The 22938-nt window shown below is 36.6% G+C and overlaps 1 protein-coding gene across 10 annotated transcripts in view; it reads right to left on the bottom strand.

Moving 5' to 3' along the window:
• EVI5 (ecotropic viral integration site 5) overlaps positions 1 to 22938 on the bottom strand; it is a 237267-nt gene that overhangs the window by 54734 nt on the left and 159595 nt on the right. For all 10 annotated transcript variants that reach the window (XM_032247902.1, XM_032247900.1, XM_032247896.1 and 7 more), the window contains 2 exons: positions 17701 to 17847; positions 15420 to 15515 (listed from right to left, as the gene is read on the bottom strand). In XM_032247902.1, the coding sequence (XP_032103793.1) occupies positions 15420 to 15515; positions 17701 to 17847 (243 nt within the window). The remainder of the gene's footprint in view (positions 1 to 15419; positions 15516 to 17700; positions 17848 to 22938) is intronic.

A 22938-nucleotide genomic window follows, 5' to 3' on the forward strand; every position in this document is an offset into this window, starting at 1 on the left:
AGAAGGAAAAAATAAGAATAGGAATAAAATAAGACTTATTTAAATTTGAAATTGTTTTCTAGTACTGTACTGGCCAACAGTATTAGAGGTATAGTCTAATGGAAGTACCAACGCCTTCTCTCTCTTTTTTTTGGTACATTTTTTCCAGATAGCTAATGTAACAAACTGAAACTTAAAATTAGTTATTAAATTTTCACATATTAACTTTAGGATAGGAAATCACTACTTAATATACTTTAACATTTTACTCTTGGCTATTAACATTTACAACATGGGTTACAAATAGATATCATACCCCTAAAGGAAGTAACAGAAACAATTAGTAATCTCTCTGTGCTCTTTTCATAGAGATTTCAAAATAAATCTAAGGTTATGCATAGGATGTGGGTTTTTCTCCGGGAGTAGTATTACAGAAGGTTTGTGGTATTAGAAGGGTCATGACACAATGCAAGTTGCTTATTCTCAAACATAGTGTAAAGCTTTCATTTTAAGAATATTTTTTATTACAACCACACATACAAAAATCTAACAAAAAGAGAGACTGTAGTATATAAAGATATATTCAAGTGCTTTCTCTTTTGTAAAAAATCAAACCTCTTTAGTGACAGTTTAAAAAGTAATCTCTTGATTGTTTAAAAGGTTAAATAATGTTTTTTTCCCCCCAGGCTTTATTATGAAACTATGTTCAACGGTCACAGAGGCCACCACATTAATTTGCAGCATGGACACAAATTTTAAGTTCTACATGGATATTTTCAATGCATATATGAAGCAAAATGTCTTAAGCAAATTATAACTGCATATAAAATTACTATAGTAAAAGAAAGCCCAATAATTTGATTAAATCTGTAACACTTGGTAAGTAATCACTCTGATTAATCAACATCTCCTTACTGAAACATCAAGAGCAACCACTAAGCTTTAGTAGGTTATTACTGATTTGTGCTTTGCCAAAAGAAAAATTAATCAGAACAGTAAATGTGGTAAGTGGTAGCCTCTCAATGACTTCAAGGTGACTCATTTGAAAACATCTAAAAACAAATCATACTCAAATCATGTACTACTGTTAAGTTTTTGAAACAGTTTCCTGTAATTTAAAGTCATGGACAAAGGTTTGAATATTCTTCTTAGTAATTAGAAAAAGTAAAAATATACATAAATATCTTTTAAAAACCAATAATGCAATCTGAAAAGTATAGAAGGGATAGAAGAAATCAGATATTTGTCTAGTATTTTTCAGTGCTAAGAATGATTTAATTCCATTTCAGAAGAGAAACATACATATATATACATTTTTCAAAGTGATATTCTTATAGGACCAGCTAAAGGCAGAGTTAAGAAATATCAGCCCAAGGCCAGGTACAGTGGCTCACGCCTGTAATCTCAGGACTTTGGGAGGTCAAGGCCAGTGGATCACCTGAAGTCAGGAGTTTGAGACCAGTTTGGCCAACATGGTGAAACCCTGTCTCTACTAAAAATACAAAAATTAGGCAAGCATGGTGGCGGGCACCTATACTCCTAGCTACTTGGGAAGCTGAGGCAGGAGAATCGCATGAACCCAGAAGGCCAAGGCTGCAGTGAGCTGAGATTGTGCCGTTGCACTCCAGCCGAAGAGACAGAGTGAGACTCAGTCTCAAAAAAAAAAAAAAAAAAAAAAAATCACCCACTCCTTTGGGGGGCAGAGTCAGGAGGATTACTTGAGGCCAGAAGCTCAAGACCAGCACAAGCAACATAGCAAGACCCCATCTGCACAAAAAATTAAAAAGTTAGCAGGGCATGGTTGGGTGTGCCTGTATTGCTAGCTACTTGGGAGGCTGAGGTAGGACAACTGCTTGGTCCCAAGATTTCAAAGCTGCAGTAAACTAGGATTGCACCATTGTACTCTGTCCTGGGCAACAGAGCAAGAACCTGTCTCTCTTAAACCAACAAGTCAGCATTCACACAAGGTCTAAAAGGCGAAAAATGTTTCTCATAAATCATAATTTAATTGAAAACAAATCAATTTTGTGACCGATACTTAAAATTTGATGTAATTCCAATGGCTCCTAAAAGCCATGGACTCACAAACTAGTTTTAAAAAAATATTAGACACTTATTATAAAAGTTTTAGAGTTACAGAAAAATTGAGAAGATAGTTTCCACATACCCCCACATGCAGTTTCCCCTATTATTAATATATTAGTATGGTACCTTTGTTACAATTAATGAAACCAATGTTGATACATTACTACTAACTAAAGTCCTTAGTTTATTCAGATTTCCTTTGCCTTTGTTTTTTAACCTTTTTTTTTTCTTTTTTTCTGTTTCTAGAATTTTACCCAGGATACATTACATTTAGTTGCAATGTTTCCTTAGGTTCCTTTTGGCTGTGATAGTTTCTCAGGTTTTGCTTGTTTCTGATGATCTTGTCAGCTTTGAGTCATTACTAGTCAGGTATTTTGTAGGATCTTCACAAGTGAATCTGTCCGATAGTTTTCTCATGGTGGTAAGACTAGGGTTATCAGTTATCAGGAGGAAGACTACAGGGGCAGCGTGCCATTTTCATCATGTCATGTAATATCAAGGGTATATACTACTAGTGTAATTTATGACTGTTGATGTGATCTTAATCACCTGGCTTAGGTAATCTTTGTCAGGTTTCTCCACTATAAAGTTACTTTTTGTCACTCACACTTTTCCTTCGGAGGGAAGTCACTAAATGCAGTCCATGCTTATGGAGTGGAGATTTATGCTTCCCCTCCTTGAGGGTGGAGTATCTACAAAAATTATTTAGAATTCTTCTGCATATGTGTCTTGTATCTCCCATTTGTTAATTTATTCAATAATCATTCATATCAATATAGGCTCATGGATATTTATTTTATACTTTGGGTTATAATCCACTTTGGGGATGGGCATGGTAGCTCATGCCTGTAATCCGGCACTTTGGGAGGCAGAAGCGGGCGAATCATGAGGCCAAGAGATTGAGACTATCCTGGTCAACATGGTGAAACCCCAACTCTACTAAAAATACAAAAATTAGCTGGATGTGGTGACATGTGCCTGTAGTCCCAGCTACTTGGGAGGCTGAGGCAGGAGAATGGTGTGAACCCAGGAGGCAGAGGTTGCAGCTAGCCAAGATCGTGCCACTGCACTCCAGCCTAGCAACAGAGTGAGACTTCATCTCAAAAAAAAAAAAAAAAAAAAAATCCACTTTGGGTTATTATACTTTGGCTTGTGTATTTAAAGTACATAATACTTCAAATTTTTTTTCCTCAAATTGTCCTACCTTTGGCCGTTGGGAACTCTTTCAGTTGTTTCCTCTGTCCCTTCAACATACTCCTAATTAATGTAGGGTTTTTGTTTTTTGGGTGTGTGTGTGTGTTTTGAGCACTTCCTTAGTTACTGGCATTACAAGATGCTCCAGGCTTATCTTGTGTATTTCCTGTCCTAGTCCTAGAATCAGACATTTCTGTGAGGAACCCTGGTTCCCTTCATTGGAGAATAGTATTAGAAACCCAAATCTGGACACTAAGTGTGTTATTAACTAATTTTTAATAACCCCAAGTAAGCGCATATATTATGGTACGTAGGAGTCCAAACTCCCCTAATTCTTAACTGAGATCTTACTATGAGCTCATCTTGGGGGATCCAAATGATGTTCTTCCATTCTAGATATAGGAATATCCTAAAAACCTCTATATAATTCAACTAAATTTTAACTGTGTACTGAAGTTGGATACCAAAGAATCTATGAACATTTCAGAAAATACTTTTTAAACAGAATCTCACAGTCCCTAATGACTAGATAGCAAGCTGAGTAAAGCAGTCTATATACCTATCTTCCTTTATTTCATATTAGTATTAAGACTAAATACAATTACAGAATATTTTTTTGAATTAAAAATGCTTAAAATTGAGAAATGCCTTCAAGAATAATGAAACATATTTTAATATTTAGGTAAGCTGCTCCAAATGAAAGCCATTAACAATTGTGCTTCAGGGGCAAAAAAACAAAAAACAAAACAAAACAAAACAAACAAACAAAAAAAACCTTCCCAAAAGTTGTTTTTTTAGCTAAGAGTTGGCATATAAACCATCATCCATTGTGAAACTATTAACAAGTTAGCTCAGGAAATTGGAAAGTACAAAATAATCACAAAGCTTTATGATAAATTCCATCATTTAGTAATGTCACTGTAATTTCACATAATTAAAAAATATAGTATTTTTAAGTTAATGGTAAAGATTTTATCACTTCCTCTCCATCTCTGTCAAAACTACATACCGATCTGAGCACACTGATTTAAACCTAGCACCCTCATTCTATGTCAGAACAGAATTTTGAGTGGGCGTGTTTTAAGCCAAGAGTGGTTGGGGTATTGCCCATCTGAGGCATCCCTAGAGGTTATCTGTTGGGCAAACTAACCAAAGTGGGTAAATGTTACTGGGTACCAGGAAAAGAACCAAAAGTTGGATTTCAGTAGACTCACACTCTTTTAAATGAAAAACTTTCCATTATTTGTAAAAAAGTAGCATTAATTTCATAGATGTGCTTGGCCCACAGAAGCTTTTAATATAGTTACAAAAACTAATATGCTTATCTTTATAATAACCAAAATACAAACTCAATCCCAGGTTAAATATTAGAAAGCTTGGTTTTAATTCTTACCTATTTTTCTTAACTTCTTAATGGTCCTTACCCTCAATAACTGAGCCAAAAATTAACTTTTCTATGTTTTGTTCTACTCCCTGGAAATTACAGATAGTTCTATTTAGTATTGATGTAAAAATAAAGTCTTCAAATAATAAATAGCATTTAGATTGCAGAAAACTCCAGTAACAAGAGGAAACTTAATTTTTAACCCCATTTCCCTCCAAACTAAATACTATGAATGCTTACAGTATTTTTTTTTGAATCAGTTCAATTAATCTTTTTAATAGGTTAAATGTCATCTAACTGATCACTCCCATGCTCGAAACCCTCCAATGATTTTCCATCTGAGTAGGGAACGGTCAAAGTTCTTAGGTCTTACATAATTGGCTCTACTTACCTTTCAGTCTTCCTCTAATTCCCTTGTCTCACTCCACCTAGACTCTACTTCAGACATGCTCCTATGTCTGGCCCTTTGCCTGTAATATTCTCCTAGTAAGCAGTTCTTCTCCCAGATCTTCATGCCTCATCTGCTTCAAATGTTTGTTTAAATATCTCTTTCTAATGAACCTTTATAGACTACATTATCAAAATAGCAACAGTCCTCCACCCCTAATACCAGTATCTTCTCTTTCCCACACCTTTCTCCACTGTCATTCATCATCTAAATTACACACCATAAGAGTCATTTATTTTTTTCATCTAATTTCTCCTTCTACCATAATGCTCAATGAGGAAAGGGATTTTTGTATTTTTCTCACTAATTCAGGTGGTATTTAGTTAGAGACTGGCACATAGTAAGTACTTCATAAATATCTACAAAACCGAAATCAATACCCCATTTAAATTCGTAACTTAATCTGTTCTTCACATGTTCTTCACATCTGTTTTGCCCAACAGATAACCTCTAGGGATGCCTCAGATGGGCAATACCCCAACCACTCTTGGCTTAAAAAACACCCACTCAGGCCAGGCGTGGTGCCTCATGCCTGTAATCCCAGCACCTCGGGGGGCCTAGACGGGCGAATCACAAGTCCAGGAGTTTGAGACCAGGTTGGCCAACATGGTGAAATCTTGTCTCTACTAAAAATACAAAAATTAGCTAGGTGTGGTGGCATGTGCCTGTAATCCCAGCTACTAAGGAGGCTGAGGCAGGAGAATCATTTGAACCAGGAAGGCGGAGGTTGCAGTGAGTCAAGATCATGCCATTGCACTCTAGCCTGGGCAACAAGATCGAAACTCTGTCTCAAAAAAACAAAAACAAAAAACACCACTCAATTTAAATTAAATTCTAATTTAAATTAGAATAACAATTAAAGTCAAATTGGTATTTCAAGAAATAAACTATTCACATGAATTATTTTAGTAAATAAACATATTTTGACTGTCTGTAGTATGCTGATGTTGGAAATATAAAGTCAAATAATGGTCCTTACCATCAATAAACTTCAGCTGCACATGGTAGACAAAAAAGTTGAAACAGTTAATTATAGTAGTGTGAGATGGTATGAGAAGAGAAGTCTCTAAAAGGGTGTTAGAAAAGCAGAGACACATGAAATCAATAGGGATGGTGTTATCAGGGAATGCTGATCACAACCAGTTAAGCTTAAGACTTTTGAAATAAAAAGCAAGATCAAAGGAAGAGGGAAAAAAACATGGAGTGAAATAGGATGACAGATTTGAAGCGTTCTTAACTAGCATACTGGGCCTCAAGTACGGGGCATACATATGATGGGGTAACTGGGAAGTAAATCTTGAAAAGCAAGCAAGAATTTGAGTAGGAAGGATCTTACAAGGAGAGTCAGAGTTTGAATTCTGTCCCCAAACCTAGGGGAAACAACTGAAAAATTTTAAGTAACAAACAGGGAACTAATAGTAACTTTACCTGTCTAATAAGCAGATCTATAGGAGGCTGTCAACATACTATTAAGAAAACTTATAAAACTACCATAACAGTATGTTGTAATACTAAAGGAAAGAAATTCATTTTATTCCTGGAAAAAATTCAAGAGTGGGTTCTTGTACAAACAACAAAATCTCATTTTAAAATCTTTTCTATGCCTCAGGTTCCTCAACTATAAAATGAAGATATTTACAATATCTTGCTGAGCATGGTGGCTCATGCCTGTAATCCCAGCACTCTGGGAGGTCAAGGCGAGTAGACTGCTTGAGCTCAGGAGAGCAAGACCAGCCTAGGTCTAGGGAACATGGTGAAACTCCCATCTCTACAGAAAAATGTAAAAAAATTAGCCAGGCATGGTGGCATGCACCTGCAGCGCCAGCTACCTGGAGGCTGAGGTGGGAGGATCTCTTGAGCCTGGGAGGTAGAGACTGCAGTGAGCTGTGATCGCACCACTGCATTCCAGCTTGAATGATGAAGTTAGACTCTGTCTTGAAAACAACAACAAATCCCAAAACCACTATTCTCATATGATTTTTGTGAGGACTAAATAGGTGAATATACTCAAATGGCTTAGAACACTGCTTGGTATGTCCTAAGTGTTCAGTAATGCCAGCTATTGCTACTTTTATTATTAGTATCCTGGAATAATTAAAGTTGTTATGTAATAAGCTCTATATTTCTAAACTCAGCAAATACACAAAAAATGAAGTATAACTAAATAGAATTTCACAGTGGACAGAAAGAAGCTTATTTAGTATACATTACAGAAAAACCAAAAAAACCAAGATAATTCTTGAACTCCTGACCTCAAGTGATCTACCTGCCTCAGTCTCCCAAAGTGCTGGGATTACCTGTGTGAGCCACCATGCCTGGCCCAAAGATAATTCTTAATTTCAAGCTTTATATAATTTTTGGAAAGGGATATATTCAGTATCTGAGGTTGTTAAAGCTGTCTTTAAAGAAACTCAAAGAGTTTCAGAACTTTGTCATTTGGTTGTAATTTTTGGGACTCTACAGTGTTGAATGTGACTTTTTATGTAAGGTCTATGAGCTATTTTTTCTGGATATTAAGTAGGCAAGAAAACACTTTACATGAGCTTTCTCATTTGATCACAACAACTCTAAGGCAAATAGCTTTAGAATCCTGTTTTGAATGAGTAAATCAATAAATACATCAAATAACCTGTCAAAGATAAGAGGCTAATAAGAGGCTGGACTCCAAAAATCCATTCTTTTAACCAATACAGAATCTCTATAGAACAAAAAGACAAAAAGATGGGACCACAGTCACTTAGGATTCTAAAATCCTCTTGTTCTTTGTAACTAAATTTCTTGAAGTTCTTTATTATGATTAAGATATGTCATATTTATTTTTGCAAGCTACTAAAAGAAGTTCCTTTAGCCTGAGACATTCAACCAGAAAACTGGCTTCTGAAGCATATGTGAGGATAGGAAAAAAAAAATTCTCTCTAATGACAATAGTTGGCATCTTCTCACATGTTATTATAGTCAGTAATACCAACAATAATTTTCAGAGGTTTAAATTCTACTCAGAAACATTTGAAAGAAGGGACCTAGGCTCAATCACTTCTTCTCTGTAATGGTAAATACATTTGGATAGAGGCTGAACTCATTTTCTCCTTCCTGACAGTGATCTAATAATAAAGGAATGTATACAAGTTGATGCATGTGTGAATATAGTGACAACTGCATACATTAAAAATCATTTACTGGAGCAACAACATTGGAAGATGAATGAATTATTGTCAAAATTCAAATATCTACTGGTCAAATTTGGTCAAATACAAATATCTACTGAATGATTATGTACCAGGTATTACATAGTAAGCACTCAATATATAGACGAGGCTGTGTATAGTGGCTCACACCTGTAGTCCCAGCACTTTGGGAAGCCCAGGTGGGCAGCAGATTGCTTGAGCTCCTAAGTTCGAGACCAGCCTGGGCAATATAGTCAAACCCCATCTTTACAAAAAATACAAAAATTAGCCAGGCATGGTGGCATGCTCCTGTAGTCCCAGCTACTTGGGACACTGGGGTGGGAGGATGGCTTGAGTCCAGTAGGTCAAGGCTGCAGTGAGCTATGATCACACCATTGTCCACTAGTCTGGGCAACAGAGCAAGACTTTGTTTCCCCCACAACTGCCCAAAAAAGAATATAGCAGTGAATAAGACAGCTATGTCTTATTTCAGTCCCATGGAACTGATGCTATAGTGGGAAATGTAGACAATTAAAAATAAAAATATGTCAAGCGGGAAGGGTAGGAAGAGGAAGAACAGCAGAAAAGATAACTATTGGATACTGAGCTTAATACCTGGGTGATGTAATAATAAATAAAACAAACCCCCATGACACATGTTTATCTACAAACCTTCACATGTACCCCCCCACATCTAAAATAAAATTAAAAATGGAAAAATAAAAAATAAAAATATGTATAATTTATAACAAAAGGAGTAATTGTTGTGACAACAAAGCAACAGGAGTCTAGTAATTAGGATAGCAATGCTATTTAAGGTAAAAATTTGGCCAAAGAGAAAGTAATAGAGTTATTAATAAAGTGAGATGAGCATATAATAATTAAAATTCATGGTAACTTGAAATTGTCAAAAAACATTAAAATGATATACATGGTATAATACTGTTTTATATGTGATAGAACCTTAGAGTTCAACTCCTTAATTTTACAGATTGTATAATCTGTTCTCAACTGAGCATTACAGCAGAACAATAATAATTTTATAGCAAACGGCACAATTTTATAGCCAAAAAAACCCACCAATAAGTAATTGCCTTTCTGTTAGAGAAGAAACCTAGGTAATAGTAACTTTTAAAAACAGTTCCAGGAAAATCTCTAAAATTTGAAAGCTGCCTACACTTAAAAATGGTTAAGTTCACTGTACAGCTCCAACAGAGACAGGGCACTGGGGGAAGCATTATTATAAAACATGTAATGACTACAAATGGAGTTAAGTGAGAATAATAACATGGGGGTAGATGATAAATTTTAAATTAGATCTAAAAGTTCCAAATAATCTTTGAAAATAAATTTCAGTCTTATAAGTATCTATATACTACAATGCTACAGTATTTATAAAAATGGCTGGCTGTGGTGGCTCATGACTGTAATCCCAGCACTTTGGGAGGCTGAGGCAGGCGGATCACGAGGTCAGGAGTTCAAGACCTGCTTGGCCAACATAATGAAACCCTGTCTCTAATAAAAATACAAAAATTAGCTGGGCATGGTGGCATATGCCAGTAGTCCCAGCTACTCTGGAAGCTGAGGCAGGAGAATCACTTGAACCTGGGAGGTGGAGGTTGCAGAGAGCCGAGATCACACCATTGTACTCCAGCTTAGGAAATAGAGTGAGACTTCATCTAAAAAAAAAAAAAAAAAAAAAAAACAAAAATGAGTATTTCTTTTTCTAACGTATTTTCTCATCTAAATATGATGTTTACAAAAGTATAATTTTCATAACTACATTAAAAAGCAGGCTTTCATTATATGAATAACAGATTAAATAATATTATTATTTAAGAAGAGTTTGAGATAATTTGGTTTGTGCAAAAAAATTTTACTCACAAGAGAGTACCAGTAATCGGAATAGTTAATCTGAAGAGATCTGAAGTACAAAAATCTTAGACTAAGTTGAGTTCTCCCCCTAGTGGAATCTCAAAATGATTTAAGATATTTCCATGACTAAGAAAATAACCTAGGCCGGGCGCGGTGGGTGGCTCAAGCCTGTAATCCCAGCACTTTGGGAGGCCGAGGCGGGTGGATCACGAGGTCAAGAGATCGAGACCATCCTGGTCAACATGGTGAAACCCCGTCTCTACTAAAAATACAAAAAATCAGCTGGGCATGGTGGTGCATGCCTGTAATCCCAGCTACTCAGGAGGCTGAGGCAGGAGAATTGCCTGAAGCCAGGAGGCAGAGGTTGCGGTGAGCCGAGATCGCGCCATTGCACTCCAGTCTGGGTAACATGAGTGAAACTCCGTCTCAAAAAAAAAAAAAAAAAAAAGAAAATAACCTAAAATATATTACTTTGATAACTGAAAAAAAGTTTCAGGTTTTAATGAAAGATCTATTTATTAACCTTAATTCTTAACTTGCATTAAAATATATCTATCTATATACATATAATTAAATATTGAAACCTTAATATCTAAGATGTATTCAGTAACACATCTACTGAAAACCCATTTACTAAGCAAATTAGCAGCCAGTTAGCCAAGGAGCACTCAGTCTTAAGACCTGAAAGAGAAACAGAAATACTTCAATAGTAGAGTAGTAGGAAGTTCAGAAAAATACAGCAATTTAGGCAGATAGAGCAGCATGCAGAATAGCACAGAATTTTGAAAGAATGTGAAAGTTGCAGGAATAAGATAATTCACAATAGGTAGAGCACAGTGTGTATCTGTGAGGGATGAGGATGGGAAGATAATGGTGAGAGATGAAGCTAGAAATTCAGTTTGAGCAATAATAAGGATTTTATGCTAAGGAGTTTTGATGTGATTTGATATTTTAAAGGCAGTCAATAAAATTTCTGTGTTTTAGAGAGACAGCTTTTGTAACTGCAGAACAGCTGAAGCTGGAGAAAAGGAAACTGGATGGGAGGTTACAAAACAACAGTTCAGGTAAGGAGTAAGCAGATGAACTAACGGAGTGGTAGGGAGAAGAGAAATGCTATTGAAGACTCAAAAAAAAAGTTCGAAAAATGATTCAAATTACCTTTTATTTAGTTTAATACTTAAGACTTTTCTATTTTGAAAGACTGAAGAGTTGAGCAATACACTTTAACCTGTATAAACTCTTGAAAGACATAAGATTTTAAACATAATATTTTGTCCCTAGGGAAAACTTACTACTTTTATCATGTTATACAAGAGGAAGTAAGGCATAAGAAGTGACAAAACGCATTTTTATTTTATTTTTTTAATTTTTATTATTATTTTTTTTTTTGAGACGGAGTTTCGCTCGTTACCCAGGCTGGAGTGCAATGGCGCAATCTCGGCTCACCGCAACCTCCGCCTCCTGGGTTCAGGCAATTCTCCTGCCTCAGACTCCTGAGTAGCTGGGATTACAGGCATGCGCCACCATGCCCAGCTAATTTTTTTGTATTTTTAGTAGAGCCGGGGTTTCACCGTGTTGACCAGGATGGTCTCGATCTCTTGACCTCATGATCCACCTGCCTCGGCCTCCCAGAGTGCTGGGATTACAGGCGTGAGCCACCGCGCCCGGCTCATTTTTATTTTAAAAACATTTTTTTTAGAGACAAGGTCTCACTCTGTCACTCAGGCTGGAGTGCAGTGGCTTGATCATAGCTCACTGTAATGTGGAACTCCTACTTCTGAAGGGATCATTCCGCTTTGGCCTTCCAAGTAGCAAGGGCTATAGGGTTGTACCATCATGCACTCAGCTAATTTTTAAAAATTGTTTTGTAGAGACAGGGTCTCATTATATTGCCCAGGCTTGTCTTGAACTCCTGCCCTCCATCAATCCCGCGATCTTGGCCTCTCAAAGCACTGGGATTACAGGTGTGAGCTACTGAGCCCTGTCAAAACATGTAGTTTTGATAATATAGAAATATGATAAATTTTCACTAAAAAATGGACTTGGAACACAGTCAACACCACCCAAAAAAAAAAAAAAAAAAAGGAAACAAAACAAAAACCAAGCCCAGGTAAGTTGATTTGGCAAAATTCAAAGCTTTCATGCAAAAGACACTATCAACAGAGAAAAGGCAACAAACATAATGGAAGAAAATATCTGCAAACCATATATCTGATAAGAAAATGATATTAAGAATATATAACTCCTATAACTCAACAACAAAAATAACAAACAACCTGATTCAATTAAGCAAAGGACCTGAATAGCCATTTCTCCAAAGAAGATATATAAATGCAAAATAAGCACATGAAAGTATGCTCAACATGGTGAATCATTAGGAAATCAAAACCACAATGAGATACCAGTTCACACCGATTAGGATGGTAATTACAAAAACAACAACAACAGAAAATTAACAGGTATTGGTGAGAATGTGGAAAAGATCAAATCCTCAGGCACTGCTGGTAGAAATGTAAAATGGTATAGGTTCTGTGGAAAATGGTATAGCAGTTTCTTAGAAAATTAAACAACTACTATATGATCCAGCAATCTCACTTCTATGTACTCAAAAGAAATAAAAGCAGGGACTGAACAGAAATTTGTACACCTGTGTTCACAGCAGCATTATTCACAATAGCTGAAACATGGAAGCACTCTAAATGTCCATCAATGAATGAACAGATAAAAAAATGTGGTATATTATTCAGCTTTAAAAATTAAGAAAATTTGCACATATGCTACAACATGAATGAACATTGAGAACATCAAACTAAGTGAAATAAGCCAGTCACAAAAGGACAAATACAGTCACACATCTCTTAACAATGGGGTTATGTTCTGAGAAATGCATCGTTAGGCAGTTTCAACATGCTAACATCACAAAGTGCACTTACCCAAACTTACATGGTATAGCTTACTGTATGCCTAGTCTATATGGTATAGCCTATTGCTCCTAGACTACAAACCTGCACAGCATGTTACTGCACTGGGTACTGTAGGCAATTGTAACACAATGGCCAGTGTTTGCATACCTAAACATAGAAAAGGCACAGGAAAAGTATGTTATAAAAGATAAAAATAGTATACCTGTATAGAGCACTTACAAAGAATGAAGCTTGCAGGACTAGAAGTTGCTTTAGGTGAGTTAGTGAGTAGTGAATGAATGTGAAGTCCTAGGACATACACTACTGTAGACTTTATAAACACTGTGTACTTAGGCTACAAAAAATTATAAAAAATGGTTTCTGAGCCGGGCGCAGTGGCTCACGCCTGTAATCCCAGCACTTTGAAAGGCCAAGGCGGGTGGATCACGAGGTCAAGAGATCGACACCATCCTAGTCAACACAGTGAAACCACGTCTCTACCAAAAACACAAAAATTAGCTAGGCGTGGTGGCGCGTGCCTGTAGTCCCAGTTACATGGGAGGCTGAGGCAGGAGAATTGCTTGAACCCGGGAGGTGGAGATTGCAGTGAGCCGAGATTGTGCCACTGCACTCCAGGCCTGGTGCCTGGCAACAGAGCAAGAGTCTCCAAAAAAAAAAAAAAAAAAAAAAAAAAAAGGTTTCTCGGCCGGACGTGGTGGCTCACGCCTGTAATTCAAGCACTTTGGAGGCCAAGACGGGCGGATCACCTGAGGTTGGGAGTTCAAGACCAGCCTGACCAACATGGTGAAACTCCGTCTTAAAAAAAAAAAAAAATGGTCTCTCTTTCAACAAAAATTAACTTTAGCTTCCTGTAACATTTTTACTTATAAACTTTGAATATTTTGTAAACTTTACTCTTTTATAACATTTAGCTTAGAACACACACATACTGTACAGCTATACAAAATATTTTTTATATCTTTATTCTGTAAGCTTTCTTCTATTTTTAATTTTAATTTTATTTTTTAATGAATGTATTTTTTTGAAACAGGGACTCACTCTGTGGCCCAGGCTGGAGTGCCGTGGCGTGATCACAGCTTACTGATCTGGAGTAAGCCATTGCACCTGATGAACAAAAAAAATTTTTAAGTTAAAAAAAAAAAATTAACGCTGGGTGAGGTGGCTCACACTTGTAACCCCAACACTGCGGGAGGCCGAGGTAGGCAGATCACTTGAGGCCAGGAATTCAAAACCAGCCTGGCCAACAAAGTGAAACCCCATTGCTACTAACTAACTAACTAAGCAAGCAAGCAAGCAAGCTGGGTGTGGTGTGTGTGCCTGTAGTCCCCGGTACTGGGGAAGCTGTTTGAGCCAGGAGTTGGATCTGTAGTAAGCTATGACTGTGCCACTAAACTCCAGCCTGGACAACAGAGTGAGATCCTGTCTCAAAAAGAAAAATTAAAACATTTGTGTTAAAAACTAAGACACAAACACACATATTAGCTTAGGCCTACACAGGGTCAGCATCACCAATGTCACTATATTCGGTCTCCACATCTTGTCCCACTGGAAGGTCCTCAGGGGCAATAACAAACATGAAGCTGTCATTTCTATGAAAACAATGCCTTTTGGAAAACCTCCTGAAGGATCTGAGACTGTCTTACAGTTAACTCTTCTTACATAAGTAGAAGTATACTTTAAAATAACAGTAATAGTATAGCAAAACAACAAACAGTAAATATATGAACCAGTAACATAGTCATTTATTATTAAGTATTATATACTATATACAACTATATGTGCTATGCTTTTATAAGAGTGGCAATGCAGTGGGTTTGTTTATACCAGCCTCATCACAAACACATGAGTAATGTGTTGTACTATAACATAATGATGGCTATAGTCACTAGGCAACAGCAATTTTTCAGGTCTGTTATCATCCTATGGGACCATCATCATTTATGCTGTCCATCACTGAAATGTCCTTACGCAGCATATGACTGTATTGTATGATTCCACTTACATGAGGTAACCAGAGTGGTCAAATTTATAGAGACAACATAGAATGGTGGTTGCCAGTTGCCAGGGAAGGAAGGGAGTGGGAAGTTAGTATTTAATAGGCATAGAGGTTCAGTGAGGGAGGTTCAGTTCTGGACATGGATGGTGGTGATGGCTGCACAACAATGTCAAATATACGTAATGCCACGGAACTGTATACTTTTAAATGGTAAGTTTTATGTCTATTTTATCACAATAAAAAAAGTTGGAAATAAGTAAGTGTTGAAAAAAGAAACACAATCATGAGGATAAAGAATAAGTTACTGTTCAGACAAAGAGGATAGAAGAACCTATATTTTTGCATGTACTTTATTATTTTCATATGGTACCTGGATTTCCAGCTCAGCAATGTGTTGTTGTAGTTCAGCCACGGCAGCTATGCTATCTGCTTCCCGAAGCCTCACAGCCATCACTTCTTCCTTGTTCTAGTGTAGCAAACCAAAGCAAAACAAAATAAACCAGGTGTGTTTGGAATTCAGATTTTTCATATTTTAGAAAAGTAATAGGTCGCATAAACCACACATTAGTATAATCCAGCAGGGTGTAAGGCAGCACCTATAATGAAACAATATGCTTAATGCATACAATGAAGCAGTGAGATACAAATGTTCACATCAAGTAGAATAAATAAAAATTATAAATGACCATATATCAATTCAAATTAAGTTTTCCCTCCAAAGGAATTTGTGTGAAATTTATGAAAAAACTCTAGGGTTTTAGAGTGCTTGGCATTCTGAAACTGGAGTTCACAGGCTTGTAATATTTCATCTTTAAGTGAGAACATTCAAATTCAGTTGTAGAGGGAAAACACCATTAATATTATAAACAATATCCACACATCTTACACAAATAAAAAAAAAGCTTTAATAATTATAAATTAGTCATAAGCTATAATCTTATAACACTAAATGAAAATGAATCAGATTTATTTCAATGACTGGCTTTTTGAAAAATTAACTTTGTTCCTGAATCATTCCAACATGACAAGGTAAAATATATACATTTAATCAGAATGTACTAGGTGCATTCTGCATAACAATACATTGGTCATTCTCGAAATCTGCAAAAGGCATTACAAAAGACTGAATAAATTAACACAAAGCTTAAACACAGGTAGATAAGAGTCTGCATCTGTAACATACTTCACAGAGGTATTAATGAACAATTAAAAATTAAATAAAATCCCATATTAGTTCAAAAAATCCTTTAATATTCTGAATCTGAGCCCATTACTTAGGTAAGTTCAAAGAAAATTGTTTTCAAAAGCAAGTTCCTCAAAGATTTACTTCCAAAGAACATTTTACTTTGCACAACAGGTACTATGGCATTTGAAGAGCAATATTAAATCTAGTAACACAGTTATCAAAATATATTTAAGGAAAACTAACACCAATAATAAATAAAAGACTAAATTTAGTTCTCTGTAAGATGTGAGCACAGATAATTTAGCATAATAAAAACTCAGATATCAGTATGACAAATCAGATTGATACTTCATTTAATATTTTCTTTATAAACTAGTTTAATATCCTTCAAAAGTGACTGTGCGTTGCACAAATTTCAGTACTGCCTAGAGATTTCTGTCAGTATAAATTCTAACAGTCATGCATATTTATAAGGATGTAATTTCATCTCTGGATTTCAGTGACACTGATAAACCACTCAAGCTTTACTCTTGGTTTTTAATGACACCAGAATACGTTGATGGAATTACAGCTTTATATGTGCCATCAAAAGTCTTATTTCTTATATAATAATAAGGCTGGAATCTTTAAAGGGCATCATTCCTACTATCTCACCATGGAAATGTAGATGCTTAGTTTATTTTTTAAAATCCCATAACTTGCCTTTAGTAATCCATTCTAATTCCCAGTCTACAGTCATCTCTTTAGTTATTTCACACACACACACACACACTTACACTCTCTCTCTCTCTCTCTCTCTTTCTCTCTCTCTTTCCCCCCCAAACCCTCCCCCATCTTCTTCCATCTCACTGCCTTTCCCCACGCTCTCACCACTGCTATACTATAAATTTACTTCAGGAAAGAATGTACTTGCATTCTTTTTGATGCTTTTTGAATCCAAACACTTCACAAAAAAGCCAAAGTATATAACTGATTAAAAAAATAATGGGTAACATAATGCATTTTTCCCAACCCACTGGTACACATACATTTCATTTGCTCTCCAGTCTATCCAGAAAACATGTCAATGTTAATTGCCCACTAATAAGATGCCAATCAAAGCAGAGGAGCCCTAACTTCTGTAAATGACCTATCTTTTCTTGATCAAGCCATTAAAAGCTCTGGTTTTAAACAGTTACCAGTCAAAAGAAAAAGTGTAAAGAGATACTATTAAATGCCAATGCAGGAAATTAAATTAACCAAGGAAGTGACTGAAAATGTTTCTTGACTGAAACCCACCACAGAAGCAAGATGAGCTAACCTGGTTTGAAAGCAACTACCAAAACAAGTTCAGAATAAGTGGAAAACAGGACTAGCCTTTTTGTTTTGTTTTTAAGATAATCTAAACATGATGAGACAAACCCAAAAAAGGTATTATTATATTATTATATATTGACAAAAAAAATCTGTTAATTGACATATTTACCTTGCATTCGATCTCTGCTTGTTTGCGCTTTGCTTCACTTAATTGAGTAAGGAGTCCTTTGTTCTGTGCGGAAAGATACTGCACTTTCTCCTGTAGGCTAACCACCTCTTGTTCTGCTCTTCGAAGATGGTTACTATTGATCTGGTTCTAATAATCAGAAATATAAATACTCAGACTATAGATACAAGACCTGAAAATTTAAAAAAAATTACCTATCCATTTTATACCATGATAGTATTATTAAAAATGTTATTAGTTATAGGTCAATGTTATTCAACAAATCAACATCTTAAAAAAATAAGATACAAAACTGCTTTTAAAATGAACTAATCCAAAGGAATGCATAATATCAATATTAAAAACTAATTATAACTCAATATACCATTTATACAAAAAATAGCTGTAAACTGTAAAAATGCTTACATACAACTTGAAGGTGTTCCTTTCTAAGATTGGCAATGGGAGTACAAAGCGGATAGATACAGGAATGGTGAATTTCACTCCTCTTTCCAGTTCCAGAAAGAAAGAACAAACCAGTCAAAAGATACCATCAGGCCTGGTGCAGTGGCTCATGCCTGCAATCCCAGCATTCTGGGAGGTCAAAATGGGAAGATCACTTGTGGCCAGGAGTTTGAGACCAGCTTGGCCAACATGGTGAAACCCTGTCTCTACTAAAAATACAAAAATTAGCCGGGCATGCTGGTGCACATCTGCAATCCCAGTTATTTGGGAGGCTGAGGCACAAGAATCACTGGAACCCAGAAGGTGGAGGTTGCAGCGAGCCAAGATTGTGCTACTGCATTCCAGCAAGACTCTGTCTCAATGAAAAAAAAAGGTCCCATCATTATTTATTGGGCTGTAAACTTGATGTCACAAAATATGGCATATTTGTACCTCTACATGCTCTCAATGCCTAGCACAGTCTTTTTTCATGAAGGACAGATTTTGAATTCTGGTTTTAATATTTTGTCATTAAGCAAACAAGCTAGTAACTCTAAGTCTCTATTTCCTTATTTGAAAAATGTATGTAAAATACTTTCTCATTTTGGTGTCTTCAGAATTAAATGAGATAATATGTGTAACAGGGCCTAATATGCAGCAACAAATGCTAGTTGTTTATTGCATTATAATTATAAAACGTGCTAAAAAACATATAGATCTTGAACTCGAGGTAGTTTTCACACTCATGTATGACCCAGACTGCATTCTCTCAACCCTAAATTATTCTATCTGAGGCCTGAAAGAAACAGTTGGGACTTTCACAACCAAAAGAAGTAAAAATCTAACTTCTCATTTAACAGTTCTTAAAGCTTGGCCAAGTTAATCCTACCAAATTTCAATAGACATAGTACTACTTGCCCTTTGAGGCTATGTTGTGAAGATTAGATCATAGGAGAAAAGTTTATGAAATGAGTCTCACACAATGCGTTAGATTTTATTATTATTATATTTTTGAGATGGAGTCTCGCTTTGTTGCCCAGGCTGGAGTGTAGTTGCATGATCTTGGCTCACTGCAACCTCTGCCCTCCTGAGTTCAAGTGATTCTCCTGCCTCAGTCTTCCAAGTAGCTGGGATTACAGGAACCCACCACCACGCCCTGCTAATTTTTGTACTTTTAGTAGAGACGGAGTTTCACCACGTTGGCCAGGCTGGTCTGGAACTCCTGACCTCACTCAAGTGATCTGCCCACCTCGGCCTCCCAAAGTGTTTGGAGATTACGGGCGTGAGCCACCGCACCAGGGAAATTTGATACTTAATAAATGTTGAGTTGTTACCATTATTCTTCCTACTTTACCACACCCTATGAAAAAGACCTTGCCTCCAGTTTGAATGAAAAAATTTAGATCATCTAATAGATCTAAGCTGTAAAACTTTCAACCATTTAAAACTTGCTTCATCTTTACTTTTACTTATCTTCTTGTAACATATACTCTGGTCTTGCTCATTTTCAATCTCTCTCTCTCTCTTTTTTTTTTTTTTAAGATAGGGTCTTACAGGGGCTTGCTCTGTTGCTCAGGCTGGAGTGCAAAGGCACAATCACAGCTCACTCATAGCCTCAATCTCCCAATTCTTCAGCCTTGATCTCCTAAATAGCTGGGACCATAGGCATGCGCCGCCATACCCAGATAATTTTTTTTATTTTTAGTAGAGATGAGGTCTTGCTACGCTGCTCAGGCCAATCATCTTGAACTCCTGAGCTCAAGTGATCCTCCCATCTTGGTCTCCCAAAATCCTGTGAACATAGGAATGAGCCACTGCACCTGGCTTCTTTCTCATTTTGAATCAACAAATAAGTCTGTCTACAAAATTAAGTAAACTTCTTAGTATTGTATTCAAAATGTATCACAGTCTCTTTTTACTGTCTTACCTGCTACCATTAAAACAAATAACTACACTTCAGAGGGACACATCTTTGACATAAGCTGCAAATAATTTCCACAGATAAAACTCCCTCCCTGCATCCCTGAACACAAGACCATAATTCAGCATTACAAAATGCACATAAAACCCAAGAACTGCCATGAGTGAGAGACAGTGGACAGAAAAAAATATATTTTAAGAACTCGAGAGATAATAAATTATAGAACTTTTTATAACACAGGTTATGCCTAAAATTACAGTATTAATGATGTAAAAGGAAGATGCCAAAACACAGGCAAAGAACTATAGGCAAGTCACTATCAAAAACATTAAGCAAATTGGAAAAATAACTAAAGAAAATTTCTATACATATAGCCACTGATATTAAAAATTCAATGAATGGATTAGATTGGAGATTAGCTGCACTGAAGATATAATCAGTGTCCTAGAAGAAGTCATTAGACACAGAAAATAGAGTAAGGTCCAAAATATACCTAATAGAGGTTACAGGATAAAATGGAAAAAGAAAGTGAGATATGATGGTCTAAGAGATGGTAATATTTGAGAATATTTTACAATTTAAGAAATAGAAGATATGAATCTACAGTTTAGGAAACACAACTAGTTGCAACCAGGATAAATACAAATAAATCTCCACCAAAATATACTGTAACAAAACTTAGAATGCTACAGAGGAAAATCAAGGGGAAAACTGAGATCTATAAAGGAAGGATAATAAAATGTCTAGCAGATATTTCAACGGCAAAAATTTGTAGTGCTTAAAAAAAACAACTTCACCCTATAGTAGTATACTGAGCTATACTATCACACAAGGGAGAAAAGTAATTTTAAAGAAGTGACAGATTTACAAGGCAGGATGGAAACTAGAAACTGTCAAATATAAGAGCAGAGAGCAGCCTGTAATCCCAGCTACTTGGGAGGTTGGGGCAGGAGAACTGTTTGAGGTCAGGAGCTTGAAGCTGTAGTGAGATATGATGGAGCCTGTGAACAGCCACCACAATTAAGCCTGGGCAAAACAGTGAGACCCTATTAAAAAAAACAAAAAACTAAACTAAACTAAATTAAAAAAAAGAATTCAGAGCAACAATAATTGGTTAACAGGAACAAATCCAGATAAGCTCTGACTCCATAAAATAATAATAATATCTAGTAGTTCAGAGGTATTAAAAAATGAACAATAATAACTTGTAAGTCAGAAGAACACATAAAGTTCTTTACAGGTCCTTATAAATGTTTGGAAGGGATACAGAGATGAAGACTAACTTTAGACTTTGTTCAGCCAGGTAAGCACTCCCAATTTTTTTCAGGTACTAAACACTAACAGGAAACAAAATAAATTATAACAGTCAAACTGAAAGTGAAAGAAAAAACTAAATTAATCCAATAAAGAGGAGGAAAGGAAGAACAAACATAGGAACAAAAAATAAAGAAACCGAAAGTACAAAATAAAACTATCACAAATACATCATAATCAGAACTTTTGATTTGTGATCTGGGATGAAGAGGCTCAAAGCACTACTGTTCCCACCCTTCCAGTGAAAAAAGAAGGCAGGCCGGGCATGGTGGCTCACATCTGTAATCTCAGCAGTTTGGGAGGCCAAGGCAGGCAGATCACGAGGTCAGAATTCAAGGCCAGCCTGAATATGGTGAAACCCCGTCTCCACTAAAAATACAAAAATTAGCAGGGAGTGGTGGCACGCACCTGTAGTCCCAGATACTTGGGCAGCTGAGGTAGAAGAACCTCTTGAACCCAGGAGGTAGAGGTTGCAGTGAGCCAAAATGAGGGAAACAAAGAAAGCTAGCCAAACTCTAAGGGAGCCTTCCAAGAGAGATGGGATGAGATTTAAGCACTTTCTCACCAGGGGCAGAAACAGCCACAAGCTAAGAATGGTTCAGCTAGAGTAAATATCAAACTGGTGGAAGCTAAGTATTGGCTGGCTAGACAGTGCGGAGGCTCAGGAGGCAGCAGACTTGAAGTCTAAGTTAACAAACTCTTGTACCGCAACAGGGGCATACAAGAAAGACTGGCAAGAGTCCTGAGAAAGAAATTTCATGGTACAGGACTCAGGAAGGGGAGTATCAGCCACTATAGGAAGGCACTAAACCCTGCCTAGGGAACATATGCTTTAATCTGTATAGATTTGGGGCCAAGAAACACTGCTGTCTTTGGGGCACTGATGAAAGCTATTGCATCTGGGGAAAGGGGCAGAACTGTTTTGTGCCCATCTAAGGGTGGGCAGGAGCACTAAAAGACCAAATGTACCAGATCAAAGGACATAATGAAGCCAAAGACTGAATTCATTTATTTTTTTAATTTAGAAAAAGGATCTTCCTTTGTGGCTTAGGCTGGAGTGCAGTGGTGCAATCATAGTTCACTGCAGCCTCAAACTGCTGGGCTCAAGCAAACCTCCCATGTTGGCCTCTCAAGTAGCTGGGACTACAGGCACATACCTCCATATCTGGCTAATTTGAGACATTTTTTATACAAGACAGGGTCTCACTAGGTTGTCCAGGCTGGTCTCAAACTCCTGGCCTCAAGTGTTCCTCTTGCCTGGGCTTCCCAAAGTGTTGGGGATCATAGGCATTAGCCACTGTGCCTGGCTAAGACAGGCTTTATGAGAACAACAGAAAACACTGTTGCCCCTCCAACTCTTCTGTAACAAGTAAGAAATGGAATACTGCTAAAGACAGATCCTTCTGAAATGTTATGCAAAGGGAAGACCTAAAGACAGAAAATCCCTCTGGCAAACCAGCTCCCACTCTAAAAATAAGGTATTGCTAAGGGAAAAATAAGGTATTGCTAAGGGAATTTGAAACCTATAGTGCACTGATAACCACAAAAACAGCTAACCTCAA

The sequence above is a fragment of the Sapajus apella genome, unplaced genomic scaffold (genome assembly GCF_009761245.1).
Source record: "Sapajus apella isolate SASKATOON/1434 unplaced genomic scaffold, GSC_monkey_1.0 scaffold64, whole genome shotgun sequence".
NCBI lineage: Eukaryota > Metazoa > Chordata > Mammalia > Primates > Cebidae > Sapajus > Sapajus apella.